Consider the following 15,304-nt stretch of genomic DNA (forward strand, 5'->3'; position numbering starts at 1 on the left):
AACTTTACCTCTCTACTTTCTACCCCCCTTGTTAGACGAGACCTCTCCTGCCTGGAGGGGCCTCTAGTGCGCGTGGTGCCTTAGCGGGGCCACCAGTAATTGCCTGAATGACACAGACACTAGCAACTTCCATTTTAAAGAGTGTAGCAGTGAGAGAGAAACCTTTTTTGTTTTTGAGAATTTGAATGCTGTGAACTTGCAGGAGCTGCCAACTCCCTGTCCTCCAGATTCTCATGCCCAATTTCTTTTCTCTCCTAGATGAGATTGTGGGGAACCTGGGTGAAGGCACCTTTGGCAAGGTGGTGGAGTGCTTGGACCATGCCAGGTGAGCGAGCTGGGGCAGTACAGCTGGCTCTGGATGTGATCTTCCTGGGAAGAGCTGGCCTGAGTTCTTGAGGGTGGCAGCTATCAGAGCTTAACTTTTTTCTTTTTGAAGGGTGGCATCAAAGTAGGGTTCTGACCTGTCCATGTTGGGGTTTTGCTGATCCCCTGTAATAAGGGAGAAATTCTTGGGTCCTGCAGGTATGTGGCAACACTGCCCAAGAATTGTTGCTCAGTGAAAGGTTCTGTTCTAATCTCTCTACTTCTCCAGGACTGTAGTGGTGGATATCAGAACAAGGCCAAGGCCCCAGCTCCCCTATGGCTTGGAGCTGCCTCTATAGCTCCCCTATGGCTTGGAGCTGTGATAACTTTTAGGTTCTTTGCCTGGCAAGGGGCTAGGAGTACCACCAAGCCCAGCCCTAAGGGCATAAGTCCCATCCCCTGAGGGTCTGCCTTTGAGGCTGTGCAGATCTTAGTCGAGAGAAACATGACCCTGGGCTTTCTCACCAAGCAGGCCGCTGCCTTCTTCAGTGTGGCTAGGGTAGTGTGCGGTCTCTGCTGAGTGTGCCCAGGAGAGTGGGGTATACCTATGTGTGTCATGCTGCACCTCACTCTCTCCCAAGCCCAACAGTGCAGTAGTTTTGTTCCTTCACCATTCCACAAGACTAGAACATTTGCTTCCTCTCATATAGGTCTGGGTTGGGGAGGCCACCTCCAGGGAGTCAGTTGCCTCCCTGCTGTAGGCGCTCTAGTTGGTTTGGCACTTCAGCTACAAAGTGCTCGTGTCCTCATTGGAGCCGCGTGCCACCCGTATGTGGCCCTCGCTGTTGCAAAGATGAATAAACATACTCAGGGTTTGCCTGCATCATACTCCAGTTAACGGCAGAGTTGGCCACCACTGCACTGTAGTGCTCCTACATTAAATGGGGTACTCAGGTCATTCAGACCCAGGCATCCAGCCTTCCCTGTGCCCACAAGGTAGACTGAGAGGAAGTTTCCATTTGCTCCAAGTTTCCATGCAAATGCCTGTATGACTCAGTGCGGCCCAAGAGGTTAGGGTTGGGACCAGTGGGTGGAGGGACATGCACAACTATACCATGGCCAGGTGGAGACATGGCAGACTCAAGTGGGCGGTCTGGGCTGCTCCTCTCTGAGGAGCTGGAGGGAAAATGAGCCTCTGGAGTTACTAGGGAGCAGGTGGAGGGTCCGGGGAACCTTTACTTTCACTCAAAGGACTCAAAGGGAGCCAGGGCCAGTGGGGGTTGTCATGCGGAGGCAGAATTCAGCTCAGTGAAAGGCAGGGTCTTATTGTAAGAGCCATGCAACTCTGGCAGGGCTGCCTTGGAAGTGATGAGCTCCCTGTGCTGAGGACTGGGATGCCACGGAGGGACCCTGTTTCAGGAGGAGGCCGGAGTGCATGACCTTTCCCCTGAGAATCTGGGAAAATAGGATAGGGAAAGAAAAGCAGGGGATTCTCTAGAAGATCCCTTTACCCTGGGCCTGTGAGCCTTAGGCACCACCGTCAGCCTCCCTGAGGCCTCAGACATGCCCTTCCAGGCTAGGGCTGTCTCACTCAAGTTCCCCACTGGACATCTGAATTCTAGCGGTCCTTTCCTGACAGGGCCTGGCAGCCAGACCTCAGCAGGTTTCCTTCTCTGCTGGCTCCCTGCAGATGGCCTCCTGGGGTGGGGTTGGGGGTGGGAAGCACAGAGCAGGGACTGTTAAAATCTTCTCTGGACACTTAAGAAGGGTTCCTGGCATTTTGTGGTCACTGATAAACGCTGTGGCAGGTAGGTGCGGCGGTAAAAGGAGTGGCCCTGGACCCCACAGTGAGAGGTACCCTTGCTGGTACCCCTACCTCTTGCCAGATCTTTACTCGATCCTGGCACCCCCATCCCTGTTGGCTCAGACTTGCAGATAAGCTCAGGAAGGTCAAGAGGTGCTGCAGGAGGGCTCTAGGTGGGATAGCCTGGCCAGGGTTGGGGCTGCCTGGCCTATAGGTTAGGTCACTATGTGAGCTCTTGGGCTGGCGCTGGGTAAGCAGGATTGGCCTCTACTCTCCCACACTCCTTTGGGAGCTGGCAGTGGCCGAGAACATAAAAGCCTAAGGCTGGCATGGATGCCAAGAGCATTAACTCACAGATGTCAGGGAGCTTGCTGTTGGGTGGGCAAAGGTCTGGTGTTGCATGGGGCAGGCTGGGCATCCAGTATCTGCTTTCTTCAGTGCAGGCTGCTCCTGGAGCAGTGTTTGTTGGGAGTTGCTGGATTGGGGTGGTGGGTGGGGGAAGGACTGGGCAGCTGCTGATGAGAACCTCTGTTTCCTTCCCGGGTACCAGAGGGAAGTCTCAGGTTGCCCTGAAGATCATCCGCAATGTGGGCAAGTACCGGGAGGCTGCCCGGCTAGAAATCAACGTGCTCAAAAAAATCAAGGAGAAGGACAAAGAAAACAAGTTGTGAGTGTCTGCAAGGAGTGGGAGGGAAGCCTTCAGTGGGGCTGCTGGACCCCCAGGGGCTTAGTAATGTCCCTTCACCCGTCTGCACTGTGCCTTCTCCCCACACTCAGAGCCAGGGGAGTGTGGCAAAGGTCTTGCTGGAAGCCTTTAGACTGCAGTCCAGGCTCCACCTCAGCTGGCTCTGTGGCCCGAGGCAGGCCTCCCAGGCCTGCATTTGTGAATTGGGGAGCTCACTGGGTTATGTTTGGCGTAAGACAAGATAAAAACATGAAGCCGTTTGGGGCTTTCACATAGTAGGAGATACCCAAAGGAGGGCCTTTCTGTGGCAAACACACTGAGCACTCTCCTTCACACATTGTGCTGAGCCTGGGCAGATGGGTGAATCCAGCACACCCTCACGAAGCTCAGCAGAGTGGGCAGGTCGAGAAAAGCAGCACCAGTCCTGCAGAGTGCACTAGCACTTTCCATGTCTCCCTCAGCAACTCTGAGGCAGGGCTTCTCCCACATCATAAGTAGGGAAGCTTGGAGGGCTTGTACCAGAACTCTGGACATCTCCCCTACCCACTGCAGGAAGCTTAATCCTTGCCCAGAGCTCATCTGGGGATTGGATGATGGCTGGTGGGGAGAAGTGCTCTTGCTGTGGTTCTCTTGCATTGTGTGTATCTGCGTTCTGGTGTGTGACCCGGTGGCCTAGGAGAGAGTTGGGAACTGTCTTCATCTGAGAGAGGGGGTGAGGCAGGCCCCCAGCACACAGCCTGAGCCCTGCCTATCCTCCTCCTCCAGCCTGTGCGTCTTGATGTCTGACTGGTTCAACTTCCATGGTCACATGTGCATCGCCTTTGAGCTCCTGGGCAAGAACACCTTTGAGTTCCTGAAGGAGAATAACTTCCAGCCTTACCCCCTACCACATGTCCGGCACATGGCCTACCAGCTCTGCCACGCCCTTAGATGTAAGTGTCCACCCTCAAAAGAAGCATGGGCAGCCACATGCCTACAGCCAAGTCATCTGGTTACTTGTCCCCATTCATTCCAGCACGTTACTAACCATTCTTCTGGGCCTGAGGGACACCAGATCCCCTTTGGCGGAAAGGCCTGTCTTCAGGTGGGAATCTCAGTGTGAGGATGGAAAGGTTAGGGCTCCCTCCAGGGACCGCCGGACCAGCCTCTCTACCCCCAGGCACTCAGGAAGAAAACAGAAAAGAACTGCTCCAGAATTGGCCTAACCACCAACCCCACCTCCCTGCTTCATGCATGGGGTAAAAAGGTAGAAGCCTGACCTGACAGGGCCACAGGTCCTGCCCACATGGAGACCCTCTGTGCAACCCTGACTTGTCATCTCCCTGCCAGCCTTGAAAAGCATTTGGTGGTGCCAGGGCTCAGCACTGTAGGATTTGCAGTGGTTGCAGCAGTACAGAAAGGCTCCTTGGTGAAGTTGGTAGACCTTGAGCTAGAATATAGAATAGCTCAAGGTAACCCTGCATCGCTCCCCTACCCTGAGCACTGCTACTTCGTGATAGGCTGCAGGCCACTGGGGTGGGAAGCCCCACATGGATGAGAAGACGGGTGTCTTCCTCCTCCCACAGAATTTGCAAGATGGGACAGGGACAAGGTTTCCAAGCAAGGGGAACAGCTTGGTGAGGCCTGGAGCCTGTTACGGGCTGAGAATTGGCTCCAGTGGAATAGGCTATCATTGGGGAGTCGTGGGCCACACAGTTGTGAGGGTCTTGAGTGCCAGATGGGAGCCTTGAGCTGAAAAGTGACTACAAGCAGGAAGCCACTGTCAGAAGGGGCTGGACGGGAAAGGCTTCCCTGCTCATGACTAGCGATGAGAGGCGGGGCTGGCTTCCTGGGTATGCAACCTATGCACTCAGTCACACAGGACCCTGTGCTTGATTCTTAGTAACTTGAACAGGGGACCTGCATTTTCATTTTGCAAAGGGCCCTGCAAATTATGTAGCTGGTGCGGGGAAGAGGGAACCAACTCAAGGCTGTTGCTGTAGCTTTGGTGAGAGACAGGTGAGGAGGCCTGGTCTCTGCAGAGGAGAGGTGGAGGGAGGTTTTTCAAATGGCAAATTTCTTTCCCACCCCCCTGCTAAAGTATCAGAACCCTCCAAGGCCTCAAGTACAGACTCTTGAGAGAGAGGCCAGCACAGAGGCAGGCTGCAGTCCAGCTCCCTGCTGAGGTGGGGGTGTGAGGAGCTCTGGCAGTTGCTGGCATTGGAGGAGGGGTCTGGCCTAGCGCTGGCAGGAGAGCCAGCTTCTCATTTGCCTACTTCCCCTTCTTTCCCTGCTCCCTTAGTTCTGCATGAGAATCAGCTGACCCATACAGACTTGAAGCCAGAGAACATCCTGTTTGTGAATTCTGAGTTTGAAACCCTCTACAATGAACACAAGGTATTGGTGGGGGTAAGGGTGAGGCCCTGCTCCAGGGGTGGGTTACCCACTGGTGTGGACTCCTGACCTGGCAGGCCTGCCTTGCTTTTCAGAGCTGTGAGGAGAAGTCAGTGAAGAACACCAGCATCCGAGTGGCTGACTTTGGCAGTGCCACCTTTGACCATGAGCATCACACAACCATTGTGGCCACCCGTCACTATCGCCCACCTGAGGTGATCCTTGGTGAGTGACTGTATGGCCTGTGACCTCGTCACACTGGACTGTTGGGAGGGTATAAACAGAGGCAGTGGCATGCCTGGCAGTCTCTGCCACCCAGGGCAGGCAGAGTTTCTCAGACCAAGAGGCCAGTGTCATGAGACACAGGTGACTGACCTGGTTTTATCTGTCAGCCTTACTGAGAGGGCCTTGTAATGGGATTTGGGCAAGAGTCCTGCCAGCCAGTGTGGTGGCTGCCCTGTGACCTCCAGGCTGGAAGCATAGGGCCAGATCTCACAGCCTCTCCCCATCTTGGCTTTCAGAGCTGGGCTGGGCACAGCCCTGTGACGTCTGGAGCATTGGCTGCATTCTCTTTGAGTACTACCGGGGCTTCACACTCTTCCAGGTACAGCCACCCCACATCGCTCCCCTACCCTGAGCACTGCTACTGTGATAGGCTGCAGGCCACTGGGGTGGGAAGCCCCACCTGGATGAGAAGACAGGTGTCTTCCTCCTCCCATTAGTCATCATGTGAGATTCAGAGTCTTAAGGATGTAGATGCTAAAGGGAGTGCACAAGTCAGGGGAGCTAGAACACTCAGAGGAGTCTTATGCTAGGCCGTCGAGGATGGAGGATGGGCAGGAGGTGACCTGACCTTCTAGATAAAAGGCACAGATGAATAAAGGCATCAGGATGGGCTGGGACAGGGCATGTTCTGGGCAGGGAGCGAAGAGCTAACCAGAGGGAAATGCAGCCACAGCCCAGTCTACCTCCACCCACAAGGGCTGAGGAGCCTGAGCCTGAGCACAGGCTGGCAGGAGAAGCTGGGGCTGCCGCTTCATTGGTAGGTTTGCATCTGCGGGGGCAGTGAGGGCACTTGCCCATCTTTCTTGTTCCTTATTCTCCTTGAAGGGGCCAGAGCTAGGACTGACCCCCTTGCACTGTCCCTAATCTTCCACAGACCCACGAAAACCGAGAGCATCTGGTGATGATGGAGAAGATCCTAGGGCCCATCCCATCACACATGATCCACCGTACCAGGTAAGGACCCCAGTAGCCCCCTCAGGGTTGGTATAGGGGCCTTTCTCTTCTTGGCTGTGGGTCAGCAGGGTACTGGATGTGGTGAGTCTTTGTTGGACAGTCCATGGGTCCCAAAAACCTTCCCTGTGTGCCCCTGCAAACCTGTTGCCCTGGTTCTGCTGCTGTCTTGGGAGCTGCTCTTCCCCACCTCCCACCAGAGGCTTGTCCCCTTTCTATTCCCACACTTGACTCCACCCCCTTAATTTTCAGGAAGCAGAAATATTTCTACAAAGGGGGCCTAGTTTGGGATGAGAACAGCTCTGATGGCCGGTATGTGAAGGAGAACTGCAAACCTCTGAAGGTCAGTTTCTGGCTACCCCCAGCTCAACTCATGCCAAGGAGAGACCCCAGGCACTGGGCAGACATACAGCAGAGACAGGCCAGGCCACTAAAGGCTGCCTCCTCGATCCAGCTCTATGGGAGGCGGCACCCAAGACTGCTGGATGCTGGCAGTGGGGCTTCTTGCATACTGTCCCAGAGGGGCCCTTGGCCCTACCCCTTCCCCATAGGGTGGCTATGAATGTAATTGGGGAACACCGGAAGAGCCAGATGTCAGAAACCCTGCTGCTTCCTGTCCCTCTCTCTCCGCGAAATTTTGGGAAGGACTAGGCAGGACTGAGGTGAGGGGGAGGGAAGACCTAGACATGGCCAGGAAGCCAACTGCATTTGGTCTGTGTCAACTGCATTTGGTGCTCGGGCAAGTGAATTTCGCAGAGGTGATCTCTACCCACTTGTCAGGACTTTGCATGTGGGGGCAGAGGCATCAATCCAGCAAGACATCTAGTAGCCTGGCAAGTTCCGAGCAAACGTTAAACACAGGCATGAAAGGAAAGGAGCTGCTCATTGTCCAGGAGGGCGGAAGTAGAGTCCTCCAAGGAGGCAACACTGCCTCCTCGATCCAGTCCAGCAAGGCGTCCCAGAGGCAAGGGGACCTGCTGTGGCTTCCCACGATCCTGCCGTCACACTGAGGCACCTTGTGTCCCTGAGCAGAGTTATATGCTCCAAGACTCCCTGGAGCACGTGCAGCTGTTTGACCTGATGAGGAGGATGTTAGAATTTGACCCTGCCCAGCGCATCACACTGGCCGAGGCCCTGCTGCACCCCTTCTTTGCTGGCCTGACCCCTGAGGAGCGGTCCTTCCACACCAGCCGCAACCCAAGCAGATGACAGGCGCAGGCCACGGCATGAGGAGATGGAGGGTGGGACTGGGCCACCCAGCCCCTTGACTCCAGCCTCGACCACCAGGCCCCAGGCCAGAGCCACCCAATGAACAGTGCAATGTGAAGGAAGGCAGGAGCCTGCAGGGGAGCAGACTTGGTGCCCAGCTGCCAGAAAGCACAGATTTGACCCAAGCTATTTATATGTTGTAAAGTTATAATAAAGTGTTTCTTACTGTTTGTAACCCCTGGTACCAGTGTGTCCATCTCCAGGCTCCTTGCCTTCCCCTTACCTGACCTTATTAATAAAGTCTTTCTTAGCAGTTCAGCTTGTGGAAAGCTAAGTGTGAACTGGGCCAGGCACAGAAGAGCTAGGCAGGGGTAAGACCAGAAGTGGGGATGTCCTGAGCCCAGGCTGCTGAGCAGTCCTAGACGGCACCTCTGCCCTGCTGGCTCCTGTACCTCTCAGCCCCAGAGAATGTAACGGAATCAGCCCACTGTGACTAGCCAGGTGGGGTCTGATTTTCCGCAGCCTGTCAGTCCCATTACTGGCTGGGACTTTAGGCTGTATGTGCCCAACAATTATGGTCTGCTGAGGGCAGGAGACAAGTGGGGCGGGTTCCTAGGCTGGAATAGGCAGCACCTCATGACAGCCTACAGAGCAATTCACACGCCACAGGACTCAGTCATTCAGCTTTATTTCAGTGCTGGTTTTTGGTTCCCTAAGAGCTGCACGAGTGCTAGGTTTCACCACGTGACTGGGGGCCCCTTGGGAACTAGGTACTATGGGCAGGATGCCCCTGAAAAGAACTGAAGATGGAGGAATCATACTTAATACCTCTGGGGAAGGCCCAGGCTAAGGATGAGGGCAAGGACCAGTCCCAGTGCCCCCTGGGGAGAGAAGAGGGAGAAGCTTGGGCACAAACTCCCAGTGGCCCCGCAAGGCTGTCATCCCTGGATCTTGCTGGAGTGGGCAGTCTCCTGGGCCAGGGTTCTTGTAGCTTGTTTCTCACTGTACCTAATCAGGGGGCCTAACTGCATTAACAGGCAGCCAGAACCTGCCTACCAAAATGCCTGTAACCTAGACTGCTCTTCGGATTGTGGCCAAGAGAGGGCTCCGGCTTGGGAGCTGCTTGGCCCTGAGAGTGAGCAGAGGCTCAGAGAATACATAGCACAAGGATTACAGTCCCTGGCCTCTTCCCATTGCTGGAGACAATTTAAGACTGAAGGGAAGATGAGAGGAGGGGCCAGCCCTCTACCCTGGCTCATCTGCTTCTGGCTATGCTCCTACAAGGAAAGTGGTAACAGCCTGAAACCCATGGTACCAGGGCCTACCCTGTGTCCACAATCCTCAGTAAGCCCTTCTGCCCACCCATCCACCCGCTCAGCCAGTCTGGGCAGACACAGCAGAAGCAGCCTGAAGCCCTGAAGCAGGCTTAAACACAGGTTCTTGGCAGGAATCCCTGCCAGGGTTCCAGGCATAGATCCTGTTCTACCAGCCTCCAGGGCCTAGGGCTTGGCACCTTAGGATTTGAGCATCAGTGTGTTCCTATGGTTGGAACCCACACCAGCTAGCTCATCCAGAACTAGCCTCATTTTGCCATCTTTGAGACAGGGTGCTGGCCCCAAGCCTGTTCATCTAGACTGGACAACTGTAAAGGGTTCAAGGCCCAGATGTTTTAAGAGCTGGGGTGGAGCTCAAGCAGGGGAGCCCATGTGCCCTGCTCTGGGATGACAGCTGCAAAGGACCATTTCAGGGGAAGGGCAGAGGGGACGAAAGAGTAGGTGGGGCATGTATGTGCGGGCAAAGGGCTGGTGGAGTGGTGGCCTAGGACAGAAGCACCAGGAAGCCTCTTCTGGCTCAGCACCAGGCTCCCCCAGGGATATCCCCATCTGAGGGGTCTGGCCCCAGACTAGGCAAAGGCTCAGCCTGCTCAGTTTTGGGGGTGGGGGCGGGCACTGCTGGCAAGATGGGCACTGTGGTTCTACAGTAATATAACCTTATACTACCTGTGCTGAAGATGACAGAACATAAAATCCCAATACAGTAACACCATCCTAATGCCGCCCCCTTCCCTACCTCTGAGTGATGGAGGGAAAAGGAGGGAGAGATCCTTGGAAAAATCAGCATAAAACTTGGATCAGCTCAGGAGTAAGGGTCAAAACCCCCCAAATCAACTTGTGAGGCTAGGGGAAGGCCTGGTCTGTCACAGCCCTGGAAATGAATGGAGAGTGCAGGTCTGCCCTCTGGTGGACAGCTGCCACGCAGCTGGTTCTACAGAGGAAGGGCTGTCTGCATGGGGAAAGCAAGGGAGACACAAAGCCACAAGCTCTGAAATAGAGCAGGTCCAGGCCCCCAAACAGGACCTGGCCCACTCCTCAATGCATGTGCCCAGGCCCAGTGGCTGTAAACCTGAAACACAGTCTTAGAGAGCTGCCTACGGCTGTAAACAAAGGCCCACCTGGCTGTGCAGGGGGCTGAGGGTAGAGATGCCTGGAGCTGCTGCACGCTCAGCCTGCCGCCCAGCCCGGAACCCAGTGGGAAAGACTTCCTGGCTAAGAGCAAGTGACAGGTCAGTTTTAAGTAAGTTCTGTTCTCTCACAGAAGAAACAAACCCAAAAGGGAAAAAACTTTAACAAGGTCCATGAAGCTTCATATCCTTAAGGCGTTCGTTATCAGAGCAGCAGGGGACAGCAGGGTCCTGCCTGCGCAGGAACCCTCTAGGCAGAGTGCAGTGGGATAACAAACTTGCAGCCAAAGGGCGAGTGGTAGTTGATGCCCACCTCCTGGAAGACCTGCTGGGGAATGCCAATGTCGCACAAATAGATACGGCCTGCGTGTTCCCCCAGTGGCAAAGGCAGGCCCAGTGCCAGTGACCATTTGGCATCAATGCCCTGTTCGACTTCATGCACGGGAGGGTCTATGCTGAGTACTGGTGCCCGGTTCTGGTTGGCCCAGGCCACAGCAGCCTTGTACCAGGGTTGATCCCGCAGGAAGACGTTCTCAGGGCAATCCAGGCAGTTGATGACCAGGTCCACAGGGCTAGTGGGCAGATCTGCAGGTGGAAAGAGTGCCATCTGAAAATCCCTATAAGCAGAGAGCAGCCCAGGCTGGGACTAGGGCCCAGGTCGTCCCAAGGGTATCTCTGTTTTCCAGACACCACTCTGATGCCTCTCCAAAGGCTGGCCTTCTTAAAGCTGGGCCAGGGCACAGGCCCTAGGAGTTGCAAGCTGGCTGGGCTGAGTGCTAGGGACCAAGTTGCATGTCAGCCCAGCAGACCACTGCCCTCCTGGAGTTCTCAGGATGAACCACTGTCCTGCTCAGTGTGCAGAGCTTCTCAAGGCACAAAGCCCTCACCTCCCTTGCCTTCTCAGGCACGCCTCTGTATATTCAACTAATGCCCTGGGCACCTTATGACCTCTGGGAAGGCAGAGTCCACTGTCAAGGTGGCTGTCACAGGGAAGCCCCACTCAGGCCCAGCAAAAACAGGAATTGATTGCTATCTGCTGACTGACCCAAGAAGGGTGAGCAGGTGAGAGCATGCTTATTCTATTCCGGTTGGCCTACTCATTCTACTCTAGCAAGCCTGTCCTCTCTCGTACTCATTATCTCATAGGAATGGGTTCCCCACTCAGCCCAACCTTAATTAAGAATTAAGAGAGAACCTCTCCCAGGCTCCTCTGCTCTAACCAGGCCTCTGGAACAGTATTAGAAAGGGATGTCTCACCAAGTATATAGATCCTGTACTGGCCTAAGAGGTTAAACTGAGAATAGCAGAAATCAGACCAAACTTAATCGTTGTTCAGACTTGTGTCTGGGAGCAGCTGGGATAGGAAAACCTTTGGGCAGCAAGAGGAAGAACTGCCTAGAAGGGGGCATCATGTTAAAAATTACAAGAAGGGGAACCCACACCAGGCCCCCTTCCCAGCTCTCAGCCTAGAGTAATATCATTTCTTAGCTAGAGACCCACAACTTCCCTGCTTAGAATGTGCCGTTGGGGGCAGTCCCTGTGGGTGATGAGGCTCTCAAGAGTGAGAGTGGCATCCTATCTTCTGTGTGCCCACAGGAGCCTGGCCTGAGACTTAGGAGACAAAGGTTCTGGTCCAGGCTTTGCCCTTGACTCACCATCTGACCTCTGGTGAAGTCCTTTCTCTGGGCCATATTTGCTCTCTCCAGTTCTTCCCCCTGCCATTCTCATTTAAACCCATTCCAATCAGACTCTATCCCTACCACTCCACTTGAGACTACACTCGTCAAGCTCACCAGGAGCCTCCACAGAGATGCTAAATCCAGTGGTCGATTCTGTCTTCCTTTGACCTTAACCTAGAGCGTGGCTTGCTGACACAGCTGATGACATGCTCCTTTCTTCACTTGGCTTTCAGCTACCATACTCTCCTGGTTTTCTTTCGCCCTCACTGACCATTCCAGTCCCATCTCCTTGGTTAGGCTCTTTACTCCCTGACTTCTAAATAAAGAGCTCAGTTTTCCAACTTCTGTATCTACTCTCTTCCTATGTGACAGCATATCCAGGCTCCTCATGGCTTAAATATTCCCTATGGCTTGTAACTCTAGGCTGAATCCTTTCACTTCAGATTCATATAACTCCTTCCCTATCAACATTTCCACCTGCATATCCAATAGGTGTCTCAAGCTGAGCTTCTGCTGTTCCTCCCCAAATCTTCTCCATCAAGCTTTCCCATCTCAGTGATTGCACCTCAGTTACTGAGGCAAAAAACCTTGGAGCCATTCCCAAGTCTCTTTCTCCCACCCCCATACATCCAATCTGTGGATTCTATCTCCAAAACTGATTTAGAAACTACCTTCACCACCTTTGGCACTACCACTCTGTCTTAGCCACCATAATCTCTCTCTCCCATAATCACAACAGCATCCTGACACCTCTGTGTACTCCTCTGTGTAGTCTACTCTCAAATAGCACCCAGAATGATCATCTGGAACCTAAATTTGATTATATCACTTCCCTACTTATTCCTTCAATGATGCCCATCTCACCAGGGTAAAAGCCCAAATCCTTGTGGTCATCCCCAAGGCCCATCATGACCTGACCCTGAAATGTCCAAGTCTCCTACTCTCTACCCAGTCCTCCAACATGCCTCCTTTCCCTGCTTTACTTTTATTCATATCTCTTACTACAACTACACGAGTATGTTACATACTGTTTGTATCTCCTAACCAGAATATAAGCTCCATGGAAGAATGGATTTTAAAATATCTGTTGCCATATCCCTAGCATCAGGAAGAGTGCCTGTTCAACAAATATTTGTGGAATGGACCAATGGGTCCCCAGCGTTTCATCTGAGTAGTGGGAGAGGGAGAAGAGTAAGGGGATGGAAAGTAGTATATTACTGTTCTAAGACTCCTTAGAGGCAGAGCACCATCCTTACACACATGGTGCCTTTCCACCTGTCGCCACTGGGTGGCATGACGAGACCATCAAACTGCTAAGGAGGGAGGAGGCCTTCAGCCCAGCCCTGCATAAGTGCTCACCTTTGAGGCTAGACACTTGTTGGCCTTGGGTCTTGCTGAAGAGCGACAGCTCGTTGGTGATAGATTCCAACATCTTGACAAAATTGGGCAGGAAAAGGATGACCTGGACATCATGGTTGGCTAGGTGCCTTCCACAGCTGATACCCTGAGCCCCCTTCACATGAGGTCCACACAGTAGAGCCACTGTAGGCCTCTGGTGAACATTTTTGGGATTCAATCTGGAAAAGAAGGTGAAGAAGCAGTATCAGCTACAGACTTGCCAATCCCTTGCACCCTATACCAGACAATTGCCTGTAGCACCTATTGGTCTCGGATCTCTTACCCACTGCTCACCAAGTCCCAGGCTCCAGAGGGGGACAAAATCCACTGCAGGCCAGGTCTATCGGGTGGCATTCCCGTTGTCCCAAACCCCAGCCCCACGTCATTGCTGGGTCCTCCCACTAAGTGGTTCACCCAGATCCTGCGCCACACAACGCTGTTGCCAGAACACTGCTTTGCTGACCCATGAACACTCAGTAGTTCCTCTGCAGCCTTCTCTGCTCTTCTTCAACAACGTGTCTGCTTCGCTCCAGCAGGGCTGGTCTCATTCTCTCCTGCACTTGTTAGGCTCTTTCCTGCTTATGCTGAAACTACGGCCCCTGCCCAGAAAGCCTTTCACATTCCAAACTCTGACCCGCCTTTTCTTAGAGATCCAGCTTAAGGCTTACCTCTGCTGGGATGACTCTGGCTCATGACTTTACCTCTCCTCAACTCCCTAATAAGCTCACAGCAAGTACCATAGCCCTCAATTCTCCTCAATCAGTTGCCAATCCAAGTTCTCTTTACTGAGCTTAGTAGCTTACTGAAGCTAATGAAAGCAATGCTGCAGGCATTAACAGTACCTATTTCATAAGATGCTGTGTGGATACTGGATGCCCAGCACTTAGCAGTGCCTAACACAAAGAAGGTACTCAATCAGTGCTGACCATGGAGGAGGCAGCAGGCTAAGGGTTACCTGGCCTCCTATGCTAGCAGCTGCCTTGGATGAAGTAGTCACTTCCAGTTTTCTGCTATTCAAAGCTCAGACTCCTTTGGACTCAGAGAAGTCACAAATAAGGAGATAAAGAGGATTAGCCCCGGAGCTGTGCCGAACTCATAGGCAGCACAGCTGGCTCACGGGGCGGCAAGGCAGGGAGGAGATGGACGGCAGGGCCATAGGTCCCTGCCTAGTGGCGGAGCAATGATTGTTACTTACCGGTTTCCCAAAGGGAGAAAGATGACAAGATGTTGTCAACAAGCTAAGAGGAGCTTCATAACTGCCCCCATTCCCAGACACATTTTGGAGAATTTAACAATCTACTCTACCTTCTAGACACCAAACCATTCGCCTTTCCATTTCTGCATTTAGAGGAAATATGATGAGAACTGCTCCCTTCAGAGGATGCTGCAGAGTTGTGGAATCTGACTCACTTTGTTCCCTAAAAGGGTTCTTCCTCTCAGGGAGAACCTGTCCCACCCTCAATCAAAAGAAGCAGAGCACAGCATTCACACACCCAGCAGCAAGGCGAAGAGTATATGGGCACTGGAAATGGACCTATGTGGATTAGAGGCCTGGCTGGACTGTGTACCAGCAGTATCATGTGGGCAAGTCCCTCAGTTCTCTGAGCCACAGTGTTCTCATCCAAAAACACAGGGCTATTATTTAGCTTTGAGGCGAAGTTATGAGGACCACATTAAATTATGCTGTGAAAGCACTGTGGAACACTGCATGGCACTTGATATACATTAAACTTCAAGATTACTAACTACAGGTTTGATTTCTCAACATCAGCAACTGCTACAAAGGACAGGAGATAGACCTTTGGACAGTTCAGACACTAAGAGAAAAGACTGGCACAAGAACAGCCAGCCCCAAGAAGCTGGCTAGAGAGGAGTGTGATCTGGTAAGGACATTCAGCTCCTGCCCCAAAACTACTGTTTCTGGGAAGCCACTTAATGGTCTCAAAGTGCCCCCAACAGTGGCTCTGGGAGGAGGTACAGGAGACACCTGACCCACGGGCCTGATGCTCTTTCAGAGGGTACCTCACACTACCCTTTCCTATAGGCATTTCCCTGCTCTTCCCTGGCACAGGAGAGCCCAAAGATCTAACAGCTAGGAAGCAGGCCTAAATCAAGGGACAAGGAAAAACTAACACTCCAACCCCCAACTCAAATAG

The 15,304-nt window shown here is 53.2% G+C and overlaps 2 protein-coding genes across 16 annotated transcripts in view; one reads left to right on the forward strand and one right to left on the reverse strand.

Moving 5' to 3' along the window:
* Positions 1-7,845, forward strand: part of CLK3 (CDC like kinase 3) — a 21,734-nt gene extending 13,889 nt beyond the window's left edge. For all 5 annotated transcript variants that reach the window (XM_077939868.1, XM_001100690.4, XM_015142722.3 and 2 more), the window contains 9 exons: positions 259-325; positions 2,658-2,774; positions 3,558-3,724; positions 5,074-5,168; positions 5,261-5,390; positions 5,687-5,769; positions 6,325-6,404; positions 6,654-6,744; positions 7,434-7,845. In XM_077939868.1, coding sequence (XP_077795994.1) covers positions 259-325; positions 2,658-2,774; positions 3,558-3,724; positions 5,074-5,168; positions 5,261-5,390; positions 5,687-5,769; positions 6,325-6,404; positions 6,654-6,744; positions 7,434-7,610 — 1,007 coding nt within the window. In that variant the 3' untranslated portion in view covers positions 7,611-7,845. The remainder of the gene's footprint in view (positions 1-258; positions 326-2,657; positions 2,775-3,557; positions 3,725-5,073; positions 5,169-5,260; positions 5,391-5,686; positions 5,770-6,324; positions 6,405-6,653; positions 6,745-7,433) is intronic.
* Positions 7,846-8,281: 436 nt separating this feature from the next.
* Positions 8,282-15,304, reverse strand: part of EDC3 (enhancer of mRNA decapping 3) — a 62,456-nt gene continuing 55,433 nt past the window's right edge. For 10 of the 11 annotated variants that reach the window (XM_015142705.3, XM_077938244.1, XM_077938243.1 and 7 more), the window contains 2 exons: positions 13,110-13,327; positions 8,282-10,656 (listed from right to left, as the gene is read on the reverse strand). In XM_015142705.3, coding sequence (XP_014998191.1) covers positions 10,322-10,656; positions 13,110-13,327 — 553 coding nt within the window. In that variant the 3' untranslated portion in view covers positions 8,282-10,321. 11 annotated transcript variants of the gene reach the window in all.

This window comes from Macaca mulatta, chromosome 7 (genome assembly GCF_049350105.2).
Source record: "Macaca mulatta isolate MMU2019108-1 chromosome 7, T2T-MMU8v2.0, whole genome shotgun sequence".
Lineage (NCBI taxonomy): Eukaryota > Metazoa > Chordata > Mammalia > Primates > Cercopithecidae > Macaca > Macaca mulatta.